We start from the raw sequence: 18,067 nt of genomic DNA on the forward strand, positions 1-18,067 counted from the left end.
GTTGTTTATTGGCTTAAAAATAAAAATTAGGGGTTTTTTTTTTATTAATTTTTATTTTTAAGCCAATAAACAACTGACACGTGTCCCTAGTGGGTCCCACTAACGGTTTTCATCCAAAAATCCGTTAGTGGGTGGTGAAACCAAAATTTTGGGATTTTTGTAGGTGTTATAATAAAATTTCGAAATGTTAAGGTGTTAAAAACAAAATCGGGTCTTTTAGCAGGTGTTATTTTCTAATTCAGTTAAAATAAGTTTTAATCGGTTAAAATAATTATCTACTTCTAATGTCGGAATTTGTGCATGCTCCCCATAGGCCCATACTATTCACTGCACCTTCATACTGTAAGAAGAATATTCAGGTATATGAAGGTGACACTAGATCATGGCCAATTCTTTAATTTTACCAAGTACTTGTAGCGTGCTATTGTGATTGCTTACTTTGATGTTGTCTTGGCAAAGAGTCCAGATAGTCAACCAACCACCACAGTTTATGCAGTTTTGTTGGGAAAAATTTTATCTCTTGGCTCTCCAGGAAACAACCTATTGGTGTCTAGATCCTCCGCAGAAGTTGAATATCGATCGAATAATTTTTTGTGTATGACTTGATAATAAAGTAGGAATTTTGCGACAAAATAATCTCATTACAGAGTATATTTAATCTCAAAATAATTACATATTACATGCATTTAATTTAAAGGGTTGTTAAAATCACACGGAGTGCTAAATTACTAAAAATTAACATCGTGACTAGGAAGTGGAATAACTCGCTAACCAATACATTACATAGATGAAGAATTTTATATGTTAGAAATATGTACCAAGTGATGAGAAAACATAAGTTATATTTTCACTTTCTTGCCTATCCAGGAAGCAACCATGGGTGGAATCCTTACTTGTGAGCTTCCAAAGTCCCTACTTTTCTCATTACTTTTTTGTATTAAGAGCATAGCATAATATGAATGAAATCAAAGAGAAAGTGATCATAAAGAAGTATAGAACAAATCGCGTCTGTGTTACGAATTATTCTATAGCAATTCAATACCTTTTTTGTTCTTTTTAGTTGTTCCACGTTGATTTTTGATTCTATTCATATCACAACTTAGACTAATGTTGGTTATGTACACTATACATAACGATTAACACGGTCATTTAGAACTTGTTAGATTTGTCTCAGTACAATTACTAAAATACAAAGTAAACTGACCAAAGAAAAGCTAATGAATTAATCAACTGTAAAACTGTTAGAGGAGATAGTGAAATTAACATGCATGTATATCATACAATTAAAGCCCTTTTTATTATGGAAGCTTTAAATTATGTTTAAAATACTCAAAATATTCATAATATTACAACGATCATGTAACTTACAATACTTTTTTTTTTTTTTTTTACCTCTTGCCTTCTCTTTCCCCAATTACCACTGCTTCGCTAGCTTCTTTACAACGAAAACGACCAGAAGAAGAGGTCAAGCTGAATCTATACTATGATTAACCTAAAGACTAATACAACAGCATATTACAACAAAAATTAGCCACCAAAAAGAAGTAAAAAAAAACTTCACCTAGGAAGAAAACGAGTGAGTTTCCCACCTATAAAACCTCTTCGATATTCATATATAGCATTCTCAAAACACCTTGTCTTCTCGCTTATTACCAAGTCATAAAGAATACCGTAAGTTATAAGTTCATGCTACAACGACAAGCATCCCTAACCTATCGCTTGAAACCCATAGCTACTACTGGAATACTAACCTTGTGCCCTCGGCTTCCTTTTAAGACAACTTGGCCAAAGGTGTAGGATCCAGTCACTGAACGTACAGTCAAAGACACTGAAAATTTCCGAGATGCCCCTGGAAGTAAAGTCATGGCAGGAGGGTTTACCTCAATGGCAATTGATGGTCCCATCCTAGCGGAAATTTTGTATGTTTCTTCCTCAGCGACATTAGTAACAGTTCTTGTGACAGTTTGGGTCCTGACAAGGTGTGAGATTGCTATTGACGGTGTGTTCAGATTTGATGGATGGCCCATGGTAAAATTACAAGGTGATTTTGTGAAGTTCCTTATTTCATGAGGGTTGATTCCTGGTGTGGTACATAAGAACCCCAAGTAATCTGAATAACCTGTTAATTGACATGAATATTGACAAGTGATCAATAAAGCAAAGAGTATTAATATCAAGAAAATATTATGCGAAGTATAAGGCAGAATGAGAAAGCCACTGAGGGGCAAGAGAAACCGAAACCACAAACCAAATGTACAACTTTCAAATTAATAGATTAAAGGTTCTCTTGAATGTGTAAATCCTGTATCCAAGAGTTTCTAACTTCAGGTCAGACATGTTAACAGCTTATTAAGCATTTTTCGTGCTAGGAAGTTTGAATGTCATTTCATTTGCTAAACATAACAAACGCATGAGGAATGCATCTAAACCCATCCCTAAACAACCCACTGCTTTATTTTGAACTTCTCAATCAAGCACGTTTATCCATGGAAAACTTGGTAATCACCATGGCATATTTATTTTAAACAAAAGGTCGCCCTTGATAACAGGATAAGTTTGACCTTCACCAGCTTACTTGGAAATCACTGACCTCCTCAGCATATGATTTCTTTTACATTCCTAATCAATGTGCTAACCGTTTTAATTATATTCTTCTCTTGTATTCATTTACCTTTCTATGTTCTTTAGAGTTTTTAATCAACAAGTTTCTGCAATTTTACCTTGCTTGGTACCTATTCAACTTCACAAGTTAGGGAATAGAAATTACTAAAAAGAACACAAAATTCGTATACAATTACCCCCCCCCCCCCCACACACACACAGAGAGAGAGAGAGAGAGAGAGAGAGAGAGAGGACTCCTGGATCTCTCAGAACACCCTGCCAGATGCAGAGACAGAAAAATAATAATTGCCCTTTCGTCAAACAATGTATCAACTTCTTTCAAAATCTAGCTTGGCTCTCTATAAGGAAGACTTTGTCTACTTTATACAGAGTAGAAATCTAACTCTTACTAAAAATATAAGAGTAGGTGACTAGGTGGTACTTTGTTAAAAATACATGTGCGAGGTTATATGTTAAACAAAAAGTTGAGATTCTTGAGAACAAGGAGAGGTTTTAATTATATTGACATAAACAAGGGGTGTGCTGTTAAAAACTTTGATGCTTACTCTAATTTTTGGTTTTTATTATTTTGCCCAGCAATATTTTGTTTCAAATGTGCTGATTGTTAATTGCAATGAGCAAGAATTCACATGAACACTGACAAAAAGCATGTTTTAGAAAGATAACATAAGCACATACCTGCATCAAAAATTAGTCCTGGATCTAGAGCAGCTCGGGGATCTACATGCCCACTTCCATAATCGAATGGTGTTGCAGGTACCAAGGTCATCTCCTCAGACGATCCAGTGTACTGCTGAGCTTGAAGTGGTACCCCAGCTCTATTGATTGTTGTCGTTGTAGTCATCAAAGCTGACTTAATAGCTGCCGGGCTCCAGGTAGGGTGCTTTTGCTTTATGAGAGCAGCAATCCCAGCAATATGTGGAGCAGCCATACTTGTTCCAGAAATCATGGCAAATGCTTCCCCTGATAGGAGAGTAAAATTAGCCTGTAAACAATTCTCTACCAACCAATATTCCTTAATTTAACAAGTTTTTGCCTCATAATGACACATGCAGCAACAGAAGAGGTCTTTGTGTTGAGAAAAATTTTCTGGTTAGGTATCGGGTTCAATATTTAATGTGCCTTCATTGCTTACTTGTATGTACATATTTGTAGTGGTTTTTGTGCCTTAAATTCTGGGGAGGGGAAAAATGGGATAACAAGGTTGAACAACAGTAGCATTATACTAAGTATATTAAGTTGGTTCTATACTTCAGTTCAGAATCAAGAAATTCGGAACCTTGGATGCTTCCAACTTCCATCAGATGAGAAAATTAACCCTTAACTGAACTTGTCATAAAATTGACAGTCATACACTCATACCTGCATAGTTGGGTTCGTCAGTACCGCTTGGAGACCAAGCTCCCCATATGAGAGCTCCAGGAGCCAAAATGTCAGGCTTCAAAAGATCAGCATCTCGGAAGCTGTAGTCTTTTATGTTGGGACCCCTTGCAGAAAATAATGCCACCTGTGGGGCCGATTTGTGAAGAGTAGCCTTTAACCCATTTCCAATATGGCCTTTTGCTTCAAAGCTCTTAACTCGTCCAGTCCAATCCCGTGGAGTAGAGACATTATAATAATCTATGAGCTCCTGAACAACAGAGGTTCAGAAATTAGAATGCATTGCATCAACATGTTGTAGACTTTGGAAGCCAAAATTCACCACAGCTTGCAGAAACTAAAGACTTGTATTATACAATTGTACAAGTATTAGATGATAATGTTGTTGGGGAATAATTGACACATCTAGCACAAGAATTTAAGTATGTCAACAAGTTTTCTAGTCAAAAAAAAAAAAAAAAAAAAAAAAAGGAATACTCTTGCCTTTAAATTGTTATTAAAACAAAAGAAAACATATATAACCAAATAGTTTACTAGGAAATTTTTTTAAATATCCACTATCCAATAGCCAAATGAAATTAGCATTATTGTCTAAATCGACTAAATGTCATTTCTACTTAAGACTCGTTCACATAATGGATGTCTCAGGAAGGTTACCAGAGACTTGCTGACATCAGTCACAACAATGCCAGGTATACTGCTAGGGACAGGGTCAAACTTTGTCCCAGGAGTAACGCTTTCCACAGCAAGTACAAAACCAGCAGCACCAAGGCTCTTGGCTGTCTCAGAAACTCTCTTGATTGATGCACTACCAACAACAAAATTGAAAGAATAGCCACAAAGCAGAATCTTTCCCTCCACCAATTTTCTGTTCAGAACTTCAGGCCTCTGACAATCTGAAGGACTGAATCTCATAACAGATGTATCTAGCAATGCATCATTTGCCGAAACAAGGGTGTAAGATTTGTTGAAATGAGTGGCAGCTGCAAGGGGAGCAAAATACACGCATCAGCTTGACATGAGATTAGATCAAGAAAAAAAAAAAAAAAAAAAAAAAAAAAAAAGCAGATAAACATGGTATATAGAGAATTTAACATCTTACAAAATCCATTTGGCACAGATAGTAGCTAAACAAGGGTCATGATAATAAAGGACATAAAAACAAGTACGTAGAGATAAAGCAAAAGTCCACATTAAAAGAGGCATACTACAAAATCCTAGTAAACCTAGGACTTATTCACATATAGTGAAGAATTGCTAATGAATCATAAAATTAAAGCCAATACATAATCATGTTTTCCTCCTTGACAATTTGAGATATATATAGCAACATCTCTGTCACTGTGTGAGGAAAATAATTTGCAGCAAGTCACATATCAGCTTTCCCTATAATAAGCAAAAGCATCAAAACTACTTGCAGAATGTTATGCAGCTTTTAACTAACTGACAACCAGCAAAACCATTAACATGTGTTTCCTGATCTTCAGTTGGTACCAGAAGTAATTAGACCATGGATTCAAGATAATAAGGTACATACAGATTCAGAATCATGATACTATACCATATAACAGTTATATATAATTCCTCAAGCAACCATCGTCCTAATATGAGAATTCATTCAAAGAAATTTAGAACCTGAAGATATTTGAAAAGGCCCTAATGGATAAACTTTATTTACTACGTCGTACAATGGACAAAATGTCAAAATCAATTACGTTATAAAATAGTCCTCCTTGTTAAAATGTAAACCAATCTGGTGCTCAATTAAGGAACAAAAGTTTTATGAAAACCCTCCTTGCAATTGTGGAATATTATCCCACTTTAATAACTTCATTAAACATTGAGGTAAATCATATGGAATGGTAAAGTACCAGAATTCGAAGAACGCTAACCAAACGAACTTCAAACTGTGAACCACAACATACAGGTGAAAGATACAGAATAAATAGCTGTCACTGTTATTAGGTTAAAGGAGGAAATGTTACACACTCCTACTAAACTTAGAAACTGAAAAATTGATTATATTTTGGGCTGGAGGGATGGGGTCACTGTTATTAGGTTAAAGGAGGCAATGTTACACACTCCTACTAAACTTAGAAACTGAAAAATTGATTATATTTTTGGGCTGGAGGGATGGGAAACAAATAAAGTATATAAAAGGAAGGGTAGGCATAACACTTACGTGAAAGTCCTATTCCAGCCAGAACTTTTCCATTTCCCAAGAAAAAGTGATTTTTATATCTTCGATCATCAATTGCAGCTGCAACAGATGTTATCCATGGACTGTAAGACAAAACAGTCTTAGGAAAAGGACCCCCATTTCCAGCTGCCTGAGCAATAAAGATGCCTGCCTTAACAGCTGAAAGAAGTGCAGCATCAAAAGGATTTAGAAACGTTGTTTTTGTTGCTGCTGGCGGACTATTTGGCCCAACTGAAAGATTTATGATATCAACACCATCGTGAACAGCCTGTGAAATATTAGTTGTGAGTTCAAGAATAAAAATTAAAAACACAATCTATTACATAGCTTTAAGTAATCAGTTTAAAGACATCTTGAAGCAGCCAACAGAATCAATTCAACCTCCAGACAATATATTTTTTACTTTTTTTGGTTTGTGAAATGAGCAGATTAGAAGTGTTTAATATTTGCTCCTATTCTTCCCCTATCACTAGCACAAAAAAGGAACACTCCCTAAACATGATATATAAAAAAATCTATACCTCCTCTGTTCTTTTATAATTGCAAAAATGTAAGGGACACAATATTTTAGGAGCCCATGTGATGAGAAGAGAGATAGAGATAAATTACTAGAGGGACTGAAGGACATATGTGATGAAGACGAGATAGTGAGAAATCATGAGCAAATAAGGAAACATGGCAACAGATATAAAACTTTTAAAAGGGACATGTTGCATTTTTTAAAGAACGGATGAAGTACTTTGTATTAAGGTTCCATTCTCCTTGGGATGTTTTTTAGGATCTTACCCAGACTCATTGCTTTACTAATTTTTGTGTAAACTTATTTCGACAAGTTAAGGAGAACAGAGCCTTGGTATCCTGGACAATACATGACTATAATCTAATTTCAACAAACATACAACTATACAAGCACATGTCCCTCATTTGATACTGCAGAAGTCTCACCGAACTTCATCCGAACCCCAGGGAGAAATTATAACCACTCAAACTGAAAGACTCTGGCATAACCCACAATATTGATCGTGTATGTGCAAAACCAATTCTACATCAGCAAAATATTCAATAATAATGTTATTTACCTGGTCGATTGCGGCCATCACATCTGCAACAAATCCTCCAAAAAGTGGGTAAAGCGCCTTATAAACAGCAATTCTGCAGCAATATAGAATATGTTTTGTTCCTCAATTCCAGTAGAATGTAACAGCCAGCCATAAGCAGAAAGGTCTGTAATTCTTACCTGGCACGAGGAGCCATGCCACTTGCTTTTCCAAATTCATATCTATGCAATCTGACAGGAACTCCATTGTTTCCAGCAGCAATAGAAGCTGTGTGGCTGCATGAATATAGAGTTCACAGAAACAGATTCCATCCAAATCATTTTCTAAATCGGATTTAATGGGTAATAGAGGGGCGATTAAACAAAAGATGCAATCTCCTTATTTTCGCTGATGTAATATATTACTCCCTCTGTTCCACAATATGTTCCTGTTTTCCTATTTTGAAGACCCAAAATGTTGTTCCTGTTTCTATTTTTGGATAGTATGTAAAGACCATTATACCCTCATTTTTTAAACTTTATTCATTGAACTTTCTAATTTACCCTTAACTTATCAACTTACATTGTACTTTTTTCCACTTTCTCTCTCTAACTTTTGTCTATAATTGTACTTTTCACTTTTTTTTCCCCTTAAATTATCCACTTACCTTGTACTAACTTTTGTTTAGCTTTTTTCCACTTTTAATGTACTCTTCCACTTCTCCTCCCATTTCTTAAATACCGTGAAAAAAACACAATAGGAACTATATTATGGGACGGAGGGAGTAGAAATCATGAAAATAAAATCTGATATAAAGCAACTTATTCTGACGACTAACATCTTGTTTGGCTTTTAAAGGTGCTCTAAAAAGGAAATGAAGGGAAAAGGGAAGATTGTTTGGTTTGAATGGTAAGATTTTCACATTCTTTTCAAGTTTCAACCAAAATCTGCTGTTTTGAAGGGAAGAAAGTAAGAATGTTATACAGTTGGATTGCTTGTCACCTCCTTTCCTTTCCTACCAATTCATGCATAAACAATATACCTAACTCTGGAAAGGTATACATTTTATATCTTTTCCTTATCTTTATTTCCCATCCTATTACTTTGAATCAAATAACCTTGCGATAAGAAGCCCATCAAAGTATATGGTTCTGACCTTCCATGTCCATCACCATCAAGAGGAGAAGCATGATCAACAGAAGGATTGAATGCTCCAGCTGCTTTGGCAGCTTTTGCAAAATGCTGAGCACCAACAATCTTGCCATTACAGAAACTCCTCTTTGTATCAGGATCAACTTCACATTTCCCTGTATACTTAGGAACAGGTCCGTATCGTTCTGAATCATGTGCTGCAAAGCTTGGATGTGAAGGAAAAATTCCTGAGTCCACAAATCCGATTACAATGTCTTCTCCTGCCTTGTCGTGGCCACCTCCAGTTGGCCATACTTCAGTTGGGAGCCCCAGAAACTCAGGTGTATGTGTTGTAAGCCTCTTCACCTTCCAATCTCTTTCTACTGATTTCACACCAGGGGCTCTTCTAAGGGTTTCTACCTACTAAAAGTTGTGGTTGCATAAGTAAGAAGAAACGAACATGAATTAGCATCAAAATACTTCATATTAAACAAAACATAAAGTTTCACCTGCTCAGGTGATGTATGAACTGCAAAGCCATTAATAAGGTGCCAATAGCTGTATAATTTGGTGTAAGTACCACCTTTGAACAGCAACCCAAGAAGCATATCATGTCTTTTTTCTAAGTGGCGAGCATATGATATGACAGCCTCACTGAAATAAACCCAAGAAACAAAAAGCACAAGTAAACCTTCAATGTTGTGACCTATATAGTATATAAAATTATCATACTAAGAATATAATGGCATAATAAACATTCATAATGCCATTAAGAAAGTCATTTAACATTACTGAGAACATTTTTTCATAAGTGTCAATTGATTAAGAAAAAATATGTATTCATCACTCATTATCTCTATGACTTGAGTCTTTTTGCCAACCAAAAGCACTTGGTATGCTGCCAGAAACTCAACATGATTGCCTATGTTGACCTAACACATCCCTCCAGCATGTCAGTAAAATTTGTTTGACTGTCGCTATTAAGTTTAACACCCCCCTCCCCCCCCCCCCCCCCAAGGGTATCACACATGTACTGCACCTGATTACACCTTTAAGATTACAGTGTGTACTTCCTCTCTTAAATTAGCCTCAGTAGTCAAAATCTAAGCTTGTAATAGAGCTATAGAAGATAGATGGTGAGTGAATGAAGCTCAAGCCTAGATGCTTGGAGAGAGATATTCGTCCAAGGTTTATGTTTCTTCTTTTGGTTTTATTTAGCTTTAATTCTTCACTAACAGAATCCATCTTTAATTGGCTTCCTAAATCTCACTCAAATTCCCCAAAAAAGTCATTTTTGAGGTGACCCAATAATTAAAAGAAATCCTTCAACATTGGATTGTTGGGCCTCACCAAGGACCATGTCCTTTACTGTACTCTAATATACTTATTACTTCAAAATACCAAAGCAGTATAATTGGTCTAATTACAATACTAATAAAATCACCACTAATCCATCATATGTGTGTTGACTAAAAGCTTCATTTAATCTGAAGTGTACTACATGACATTTTAGGCAATTTGGCACATTTCAGCCGATAATACAAGAAAATTCTCCTCTAACAAACAAACAAATTCAATAATACGAAGGACAAACACCCTAACTTCATCCCTTCACCATAGGTCAAGATAACATAACATATATTTTCATAAACCTTAAACCTACAGGCTACAGCATAGCAATTGACAAATTCACCAGAATCAAATGAGCAAATTTACCTAGTAACATCAATCTTCTCATCAGTCTCAGAAGCAGTGGCTTCGAAACCGTTCACGCCTCCTCGGTAACTCACTACAGGATCTTCCTCAAGTGTCACTATGTATATCTCTGCCTTCAGGAAAGCCAAATGGGCAACCAACACTACCACCAATAATCCAAATGAAATGCCCTTCATTTTCACAGTGGCCATCAAAGTTGATCAGCAGCACATCCCCTTTATCTATTCAAGAAATTACTCAAACCTTAGTACACTGCACTGAAACTCTCAAAGAGTATTAAAGTAACACTCAACTAGAAACTTATACCTTACATAAACAGAAAACAAATCATATGGCAAGATAAAAATATTCATTTATCAATTGAAAAATTAATAAGATATAATTACATCAATCATACACTTACACAGATTCTGACAATCAGATTTTACACAAGATCTAGATAATTAAGTCTACAAAATTTACACTCAAAGAATTAAACAAATTAAAATTAAAGCAAAAGTGGGTATTACAAAAAGGGAAAGTTGCCTGCTTTCTTTTGTTTGTAAGTTTATAAAATGCAGCCCAATGTAACACACACATTCAAGAAAGGAATCCAAAACACCCAACTTCACATCCACACTAACATTCAGGTTAAGGATTTAACCCCGTCTACGTCACTGTCCTTTATGGCTCTTGGAAAATTATACATTCACAATCACTAGTACTCCACTAAAACCACAAGCAAGCCCCACAAAAATGTAGATAAAATAAGTACAGGAAATAGAAAAAAGATAAGATCTTTTTACTCACATTAATCCAAAGAAAGGAATCAGACCCAGAAATTGCAAAAAAAAAAAAAAAAAAAAAAAAAAAAAAAAAAAAATGGAATAATTAGATAAAATCTGAATGTACCCAGTTGTTATTTATGTTGGTAGATAAAAACCCAGAAATTTGGTGATACTATTGGTTGAAAGAAGGCAGAATGATTCAGTGGAGGTGAGTGGAAGTAAGAGTGAGTGAGAGTGAAGTAAGAGAGAGAGAGAGAAAGATGGTAGTTAGGGTTTTTAATTAGACTATAAAGATAGGAGTAATTAAAAATACGCGCCAGACAGAAAAATCGAACGTGGAGGGGTCTCCTTTTTGTGTTTATTTTTTTTGTTGCAACTATTATGGTCCTTATTTGCAACTACAAAGACACCCGAGTATAGAATGAAAATTAGTAATTAGTCAAATAACGATAGTTGAATTTACTCTTATCTATCTATATATTGGACTTTGCTTTGAAATTAGTAAGATTTTTTTTTTATTTATACGAATTGAATAATGACTAATATTTAATTATTATTTTTTTTTCACGAAGTTATTAAATAAATCTTGTAAATAGGTATGATAGGGTTTTTGTTCTTGCATTTAAAATCTTAAATTTAGCCATTGTTTTGTAGCAAATTATTAACTGTATCACAAAGTATTAAGGGTGATGTCTCCCGTCCATATGTAGACAATATGCGAATGTGGGAGAAGTGCATATTATGTTGTCTGTGTATTCACTCGTTGGCACATGATGCACACACATCCGTTCATGTTAGCAGGTATCATCCTTTGTGTGCCCCAAAAGTCCCAAGAGAATTATACATTTTGAAGAAGAATAGTTCTTATAATTTGAATCCTTGGTTGTTTAATACATTAATATTTGTATCATGTTGTTACTTTGATTCTTCAAAATATAAGTCACCTTAGTTAATATCTTTTAAAAACAACAAATTTTAAAGTTATTGACAAATCATAGTATATCATGTTATTCGGTCATTCGATGTTACCAAAACTAAACTTTCTTTGTATTATTTGTATAATTTAATAAAATGATGGGTTTTGAAACTTTTATTTGAATTAGAGGAATAGATGGATAGAACAAAATTAATCATCATATATGATGAATCCAACTCACTCATCTATAAACCATGTAGATGTTGTGGTGGGACAATGTTGGTATAATCTAGGCAATCAAATTACTAGTTGTATGAAAATTATGTAGCTATAATATGAGCAAATCGGGAGAGAGGAGAAAAAATGATGGAATTGGACCATTTTTCCAGCTTTAACAGCTATCAGCATAATCATATATAGAAACAAACTATACAAGTACCTTTTATCAATTTTATGCAATGATATATTGATGACCAAAAATGTTAGCGATTGAATTTTTCTTTTTACCTTAATTGATGAACTATGCAATATCAAATTAGATCAATAATCCAAAACATTTTAGATTAGATTAGAACAAATCCGCTAACTTGTGTATGTGGTTGATATCATATCCGTCAACTCATTTAAAAGTTTAAGATTATAGTTGAAGTCTGTGTGATTGATTTTTTATTTTATCACCGTATCACGCCTCTCACATGAAAGTCTTAAGTGTGAATGTAGTGTGGACTCCTTTATGCACCGTGCTAAATGTTCCATAAAGCTGGGAAAATGATGTATACGAAATTTGACAAATTTTAAATATCAGATCACCCCTCAACACTTTAACCAAATAAGTTAGTTGATCGTTTACAGAGTACAAACAACATACTTACACGTTAAGAAAAATCGTACTCCAACACAAAACAACTCATGATTAGCTCTACTCATAGTATTTTTTAGGATCGGGCTAATAACACTAATCAAGATCATCTATGAAAAGCTAAAAGAATTCACCAGCTTTTCAGTTTAAAATCAATAATTATTGGTAGCTAAGAAAAAGGAAAAAAGCAATTCAAACAATGGCCCCCATCCTTTTTATAGTCCTAAGTATAATTAAGAAACATTATAATTAAAATTTTGGTAAGGTAATTGATATAATAATCGATTATATTTTCACAGCTAAACTTTCATGAGAATGTTTGCCAAAAAGTGAAGAAGAAACGCGTTAAAATCACTAATGTTGGGTTAAAGTCAAAAAGATGTAAAGATTGTGATTGAATTTTTGCATGAAATTTGGACGCATGCATCATAAATTCATAATCTTTTGGTGTTAATAGTTGTTTCTTTTGAAAGTTAGCACATGGCCATTGCTACACTTACATATAGTGTTTGACAAAAACTTTATAATTTGTGGACTTGTGGAGCAAACTATATATGACCATAATATATAATTCTATAAATAGTATGTTTATATGGTGTGTTGTTTTGGTTGATGACAATTAACAAGGGGAGAATTTAGAAAAGTTGTGCAAGAGGAATGAAGGGGTGAGAAGAGGATAAAAATTGAGGGAGGATAGGATATATTAGCTAATTGAGGGAGAGCTTTTATGCGTATTGATTAAATCTAGTTATTAAGTAGATCAGGTCGGATTATAAGAAGGTTGTTATTTTAAAGGTCAAAATGAATTGGGCCAAAGCAAGTTAAGGCTAATAGTGGATCGTTAATGAACCAGTCATTACACGACCCACTGGAAATGAAAAAGGCGAGAGACAAATTATCTACATATCTAAGAATATGGGTCAGTAAGGAATGGAGGCGGCATGTAATATGCTCATAGTCATAGTTCGTTCATGGTTAAAGCGTGATTGATCATCATGCTAGTAAGACATCTCATACACCACCATTTCACTAATAGCTACGGAATAAGACTGTTCTCCCCTTTTCAATTTTTTGGGTAATATCGTATTACACATGGTAAATATTTTAAGGTTTTTTTTTCTAAATTCTCACCACATCACTCCAAAATCCCAACCCTTCAATTTTGTTTTTTTTGGTGCGAAAGAGAGACTAAGTCTCTAAATAAAAAAAACGCAAAACACACAACTGCAAAAAAGATAAAAAATAAAAAATAAAAAAAATAAAAAAAAAAGAAATAAAAGAATAGAACAAAAAACTATCTAGCAACAAAACAGACTTCGTTGCTTTATTTCTCCTAGCACACGAACAACTATGGCATAGCAGCAAGCACCATCCGAGCTCAACACACACCTCCCAAGTCCTCCAATAAAATGGCACGAAGGTCCAACGGGACCGCATCACACTACTAGAAATAGGCCGTTTTCCGACGGACTAAAATTCCGTTGAAAAATTCGAATATTCCGACGGAATTTTGGTCTGTCAAAAAAATCCGTCGGAAAATATAAGTTGCGACGGAAACTCCCTCAGAAATATTCTGACTGATTTTTTATCCCTTGGAATTTACAGCTTCCGACGGAATATTCCCTCGGCAAAATTTCTCCCGACGTAATACGACAGAAATTCCATCGGAAGATTTAAATTCCAAGGGAAAAAAATCCGTCGAAACATATTAATTTCCTACGGTTTTAAATCCGTAGGAAAATTTCCGACGGAGTTTATTTCCGTCAGAAATTTCCGACATAATTTAGGCCTTTTCCGACGGAAATTTATTTTAAAAAAAAAAACAAAAATAAACCCCTAAATGAAAACCGGACCCCCTAACCCCTTCCCTTTTCATTTCTCTTTCTCTCTCCCCGCCCCTTTTCCATCTCCTCCTATTCATTTCTCTTTCTTTCTCCTCTCCTCCTCCTCTTTCTCTCTCCTCTCCTCCTCTCTTTCTCTCTCCTCACCTCCTCTTTCACCGCAACCAATAAACGGCTATCCCTCACTCACCGAAGCTTTAACACCCATAAACGGCTCTAGATTTCCCGACGAATTTTCAGGGGATGACTGAGGTTCGGCGTCGAAACGAGGCTTGGAATTGTTGAGCTGGACTCGGTTTCATCAACAACAACCTAAACATCAATTGTAGATCTTGTAATTTAGGTTTGTGTTTAGATCTAGTTTTTTTTTTTTTTTGAATAAATGTTTAGATCTAGTTAATTGTATATGTAATTGTAATGTTAATTTATAAAATTTATTAGACAATTATATATTTATACATTTCTATTAATTTTCCTTGTTTAATTTTGGTTTTTTGAATTTTTTTGGGGTGTTTTTGGGGTTATTTCCGGTTTTTTGGGGTTAATAGTGGTGGTGTGGTGGTGTCGGTGGTGGTGGGGTGGGCTGTTGTGGTGGTGTCGGTGGTGGTGGGGTGGGCTGTTGTGGTGGTGTCGGTGGTTATGGGGTGGGGTTGTGGTGGTGTGGGTGGCATGGGGGAGGTTTGGACTGGTGGATGTGGGAGGTTTGGAAGGGGGGTCTGGGTGGTGTAGGGTCCGTGGGGTGTGGGTTATTTAGTGGTTCTGGGTTGGGTTTGGTGGGTCTGGGTAGGGTGTCTGGGTGGAGTGGGGAGATTGGTCTGGGTTTGGTTTGGTGGGTCTGGGTCTGGGTGGGGGGGGTGTCTGGGTGGGGTCAGGTGTCTGGGTGGGGAGATGGGTCTGGGTTTGGTTTGGTGGGTCTGGGTGGGGTGGGGTGGGGAGTCTGGGTGGGGGAAAATGGGTTGGGGACGTGGTGGGTGGTGTAGGTTGGTGGCGGGGGTGGATCTGGGTGGGAATTGTGGTGCTTTTTTTTATTTTTTTTTATTTACTTTTCCGACGGAATATACCTCTTCGACGGAAAATTTCGTTAGAACATCTCCTCCATCGACGGAAATTTCCGTCGGAACATAACCCACTCCGACGGAATTTCCGTCGGAACCTTGCGACGGATTTTCAATTAAAGTCAACAAAAGCGCCGACAGAACATAAACCGTCGGAATAGACCTTTCCGACGGAATATCGCGAAATTCCTACAAAGTGTAATGTGACGGTGCTTTCTGACGGAATTTTTCCGTCGTTGATTGACTGTTTTCTAGAAGTGTCAAGAACCATTACTCTTTGGGAAGATCAACACCGAAATTAGCTAACCAATCCGCGGCACGATTAGCTTCCCTATAGCAATGATGAACCGTAACTTCCCATCCACTCCTACGAGCGATGGCTTTGCATTTTCTGATGAGATGAATGTATGGGGAGTTAGAGGGAGTTTCCTTCGTCAGAAGTCGAACCACCACTTCATAATCTACCTCCAATTGAACCCTTCTATGGCCAGCATTTCAAGCAATGGCAAGACCCCTCAACACGCCCAAGAGCTCGGCTTTTGTACATGAACAAACACCACAATTAGTGGCAAAAATTTCAAACAATACACCTCTATGTCCACGTATAATGCCTCCAGCTCCAGCTTGTCCCGGATTCCCTTTCGAAGTCCTATCAGTATTTAATTTGACCCACTCCTCTTTAGGACACAGCCATCGAACCAAGCGTTCAGGTCTAGCACTCCTAGCAGCCTTCTTTCCAACACTAAGATATCTATCTAGCGCTTTATTAATTTCACCAACCCTCGCATAAATGAAAGCAACTTGGTCCACTGGAATGTTCACCTCTCTAGCAAAAGAGTGTTCATTTCTCCACCGCCACAGCCACCAGCAAGTGACTGCAAACACTATCTCAAGACCTTTGTTACTTCCACTCTTGCTCAAATCAATATTAGCAATCATCCATTCATTAAAACACTCCCCCGAGTTCATGAGGAAATCTCTAACTCCAAGCTTGCGCCACACCATTTTAGCAGCAGGACAAAGCCTTAGTATACTTCAACTTCCCCACATGCTATACACCTTGGATCATCCGTGAATTTTCGAATGAATCTATTAACATTTGTCATAAGCCGATCCTTCATAGCCAACCACATAAACATACGAATGCGCTGTGGCACAGACGTTTTCCAAATAAGTTTCCAGCCCTTAACGTGTTCCAGATCAGTACTCCAATTATTCTTCATAATTGCGAAGGATGAACCAATATTGAAACCCTCCGAAGGAGCACCAAACCAGTAGATCTCGTCCACCGCATCTTCTTCATCTGCTAACTCGAAGGAAGCTATTTCACTTAGCATATGAGCAAGCAACTAATCCGCAAAGAGCTCATGCTTCTAACATGTGTTTGTATCCCACATATCTTCAACCAAATCTTCTTGAATTTCAATCGGAGGTTCCATAACAGCACACTCCAATAAAGTCTCCTTCGAAGCCCATCTATGCTTCCAAAATTTGGTCTTACGGCCATTGCCAACCGCCATACCCACACCCTTCCGGAGGGTATCTACACAACTTAAAATCCCCTTCCACGCATTCGAAGCATCTGAACGATCCTTGAACATGTCAATATCACATCTTCCACCACAATACTTGTACCTCAACACTCTAGACTATAAGGTGTTAGGCTCAGCCAACACTCTCCAGCCCAACTTAGTAAGGAAGCCCGCATTTTCTTGCCTCATGGATCGAATCCCCAAACCGCTAGCACTTTTAGGCTTAGTAAGCGCATCCCATGCCACTAAGTGCACTTTTCTCATACTTTCACTTCCACCCCACAAAAATTGTCTAGCCTTTTTATCAATATCATCACATAGGGATCTAGGAAGCTTAGTGGTCTGCATAGTGTAGTATGGCACACTCGACAAACATGACTGGATCAACGTAGTTCGGCCAGCCATAGAAAGTGTCTTCAACTTCCATCCTGCCAATTTCGAGTTAATTCTTTCCATGAGGTATTCATAGTCATTTCTTGAGGTCCTTCCATTAATCTTGGGGACCCCCAAATATTTACCAAAATCCAAAGTAGCTTCCATGCCAAGCTCTTCACAAATAGCATCTCTGAAATCCAGGCTGGTGTTAGCCGAGAAAAAAAACACGAGATTTCTTCGAACTAACTTTGATGCCCGATACTTCACAAAACTTGTCTAGGCACTCACGCATCAACCTTGCTTGGTCTACATTTTCCTTACAAAAGAGAATCAGATCATCCGCAAACGCCAAATGTGAATTACTCGGCCCATTAACACTTGCTCTCACAGGAATCCAAGCCCCACATTGCACTTCATGCTCAATCAAATGTGCCAAGTGTTCCATACAAATAACATAGAGATACGGAGACAATGGATCGCCTTGTCTAATTACCCTTGTCAGAGAGAAAGGAAAAGTAGGTTCCCCATTCCATAAGACTTGCAACTTTGTAGAAGAAACACAATTCATTACAAGATCAACCATATATTGCGAAAGACGTAATTCAAGTAAAGAGTCACGAATAAAACTCCACCGCA

The 18,067-nt window shown here is 36.6% G+C and overlaps 1 protein-coding gene across 4 annotated transcripts; it reads right to left on the reverse strand.

Annotated features, from left to right (window-relative positions):
- Nucleotides 1-1,254: 1,254 nt before the first annotated feature.
- On the reverse strand, nt 1,255-11,240 carry LOC110692301 (subtilisin-like protease SBT2.5). 4 transcript variants are annotated; one of them, XM_021869303.1, is made up of 11 exons: nt 10,978-11,240; nt 10,087-10,307; nt 8,880-9,024; nt 8,396-8,790; nt 7,440-7,535; nt 7,282-7,354; nt 6,185-6,470; nt 4,660-4,985; nt 3,985-4,252; nt 3,301-3,585; nt 1,255-2,119 (listed from the first exon to the last, which is right to left on the reverse strand). In XM_021869303.1, exons 2-11 carry the CDS (start codon nt 10,275-10,277, stop codon nt 1,713-1,715), a joined length of 2,472 nt encoding a protein of 823 aa, XP_021724995.1. In that variant the 5' UTR covers nt 10,278-10,307; nt 10,978-11,240; the 3' UTR covers nt 1,255-1,712. The 4 variants fall into 4 exon arrangements, with proteins under 4 accessions (XP_021724995.1, XP_021724996.1, XP_021724997.1 ...); XM_021869304.1 differs by lacking the exon at nt 10,978-11,240 and adding an exon at nt 10,876-10,961; XM_021869305.1 differs by lacking the exon at nt 10,978-11,240 and adding an exon at nt 10,596-10,848.
- Between the last annotated feature and the right edge of the window lie 6,827 nt (nt 11,241-18,067).

This window comes from Chenopodium quinoa, unplaced genomic scaffold, assembly GCF_001683475.1.
Source record: "Chenopodium quinoa cultivar QQ74 unplaced genomic scaffold, ASM168347v1, whole genome shotgun sequence".
Taxonomy (NCBI): domain Eukaryota; kingdom Viridiplantae; phylum Streptophyta; class Magnoliopsida; order Caryophyllales; family Amaranthaceae; genus Chenopodium; species Chenopodium quinoa.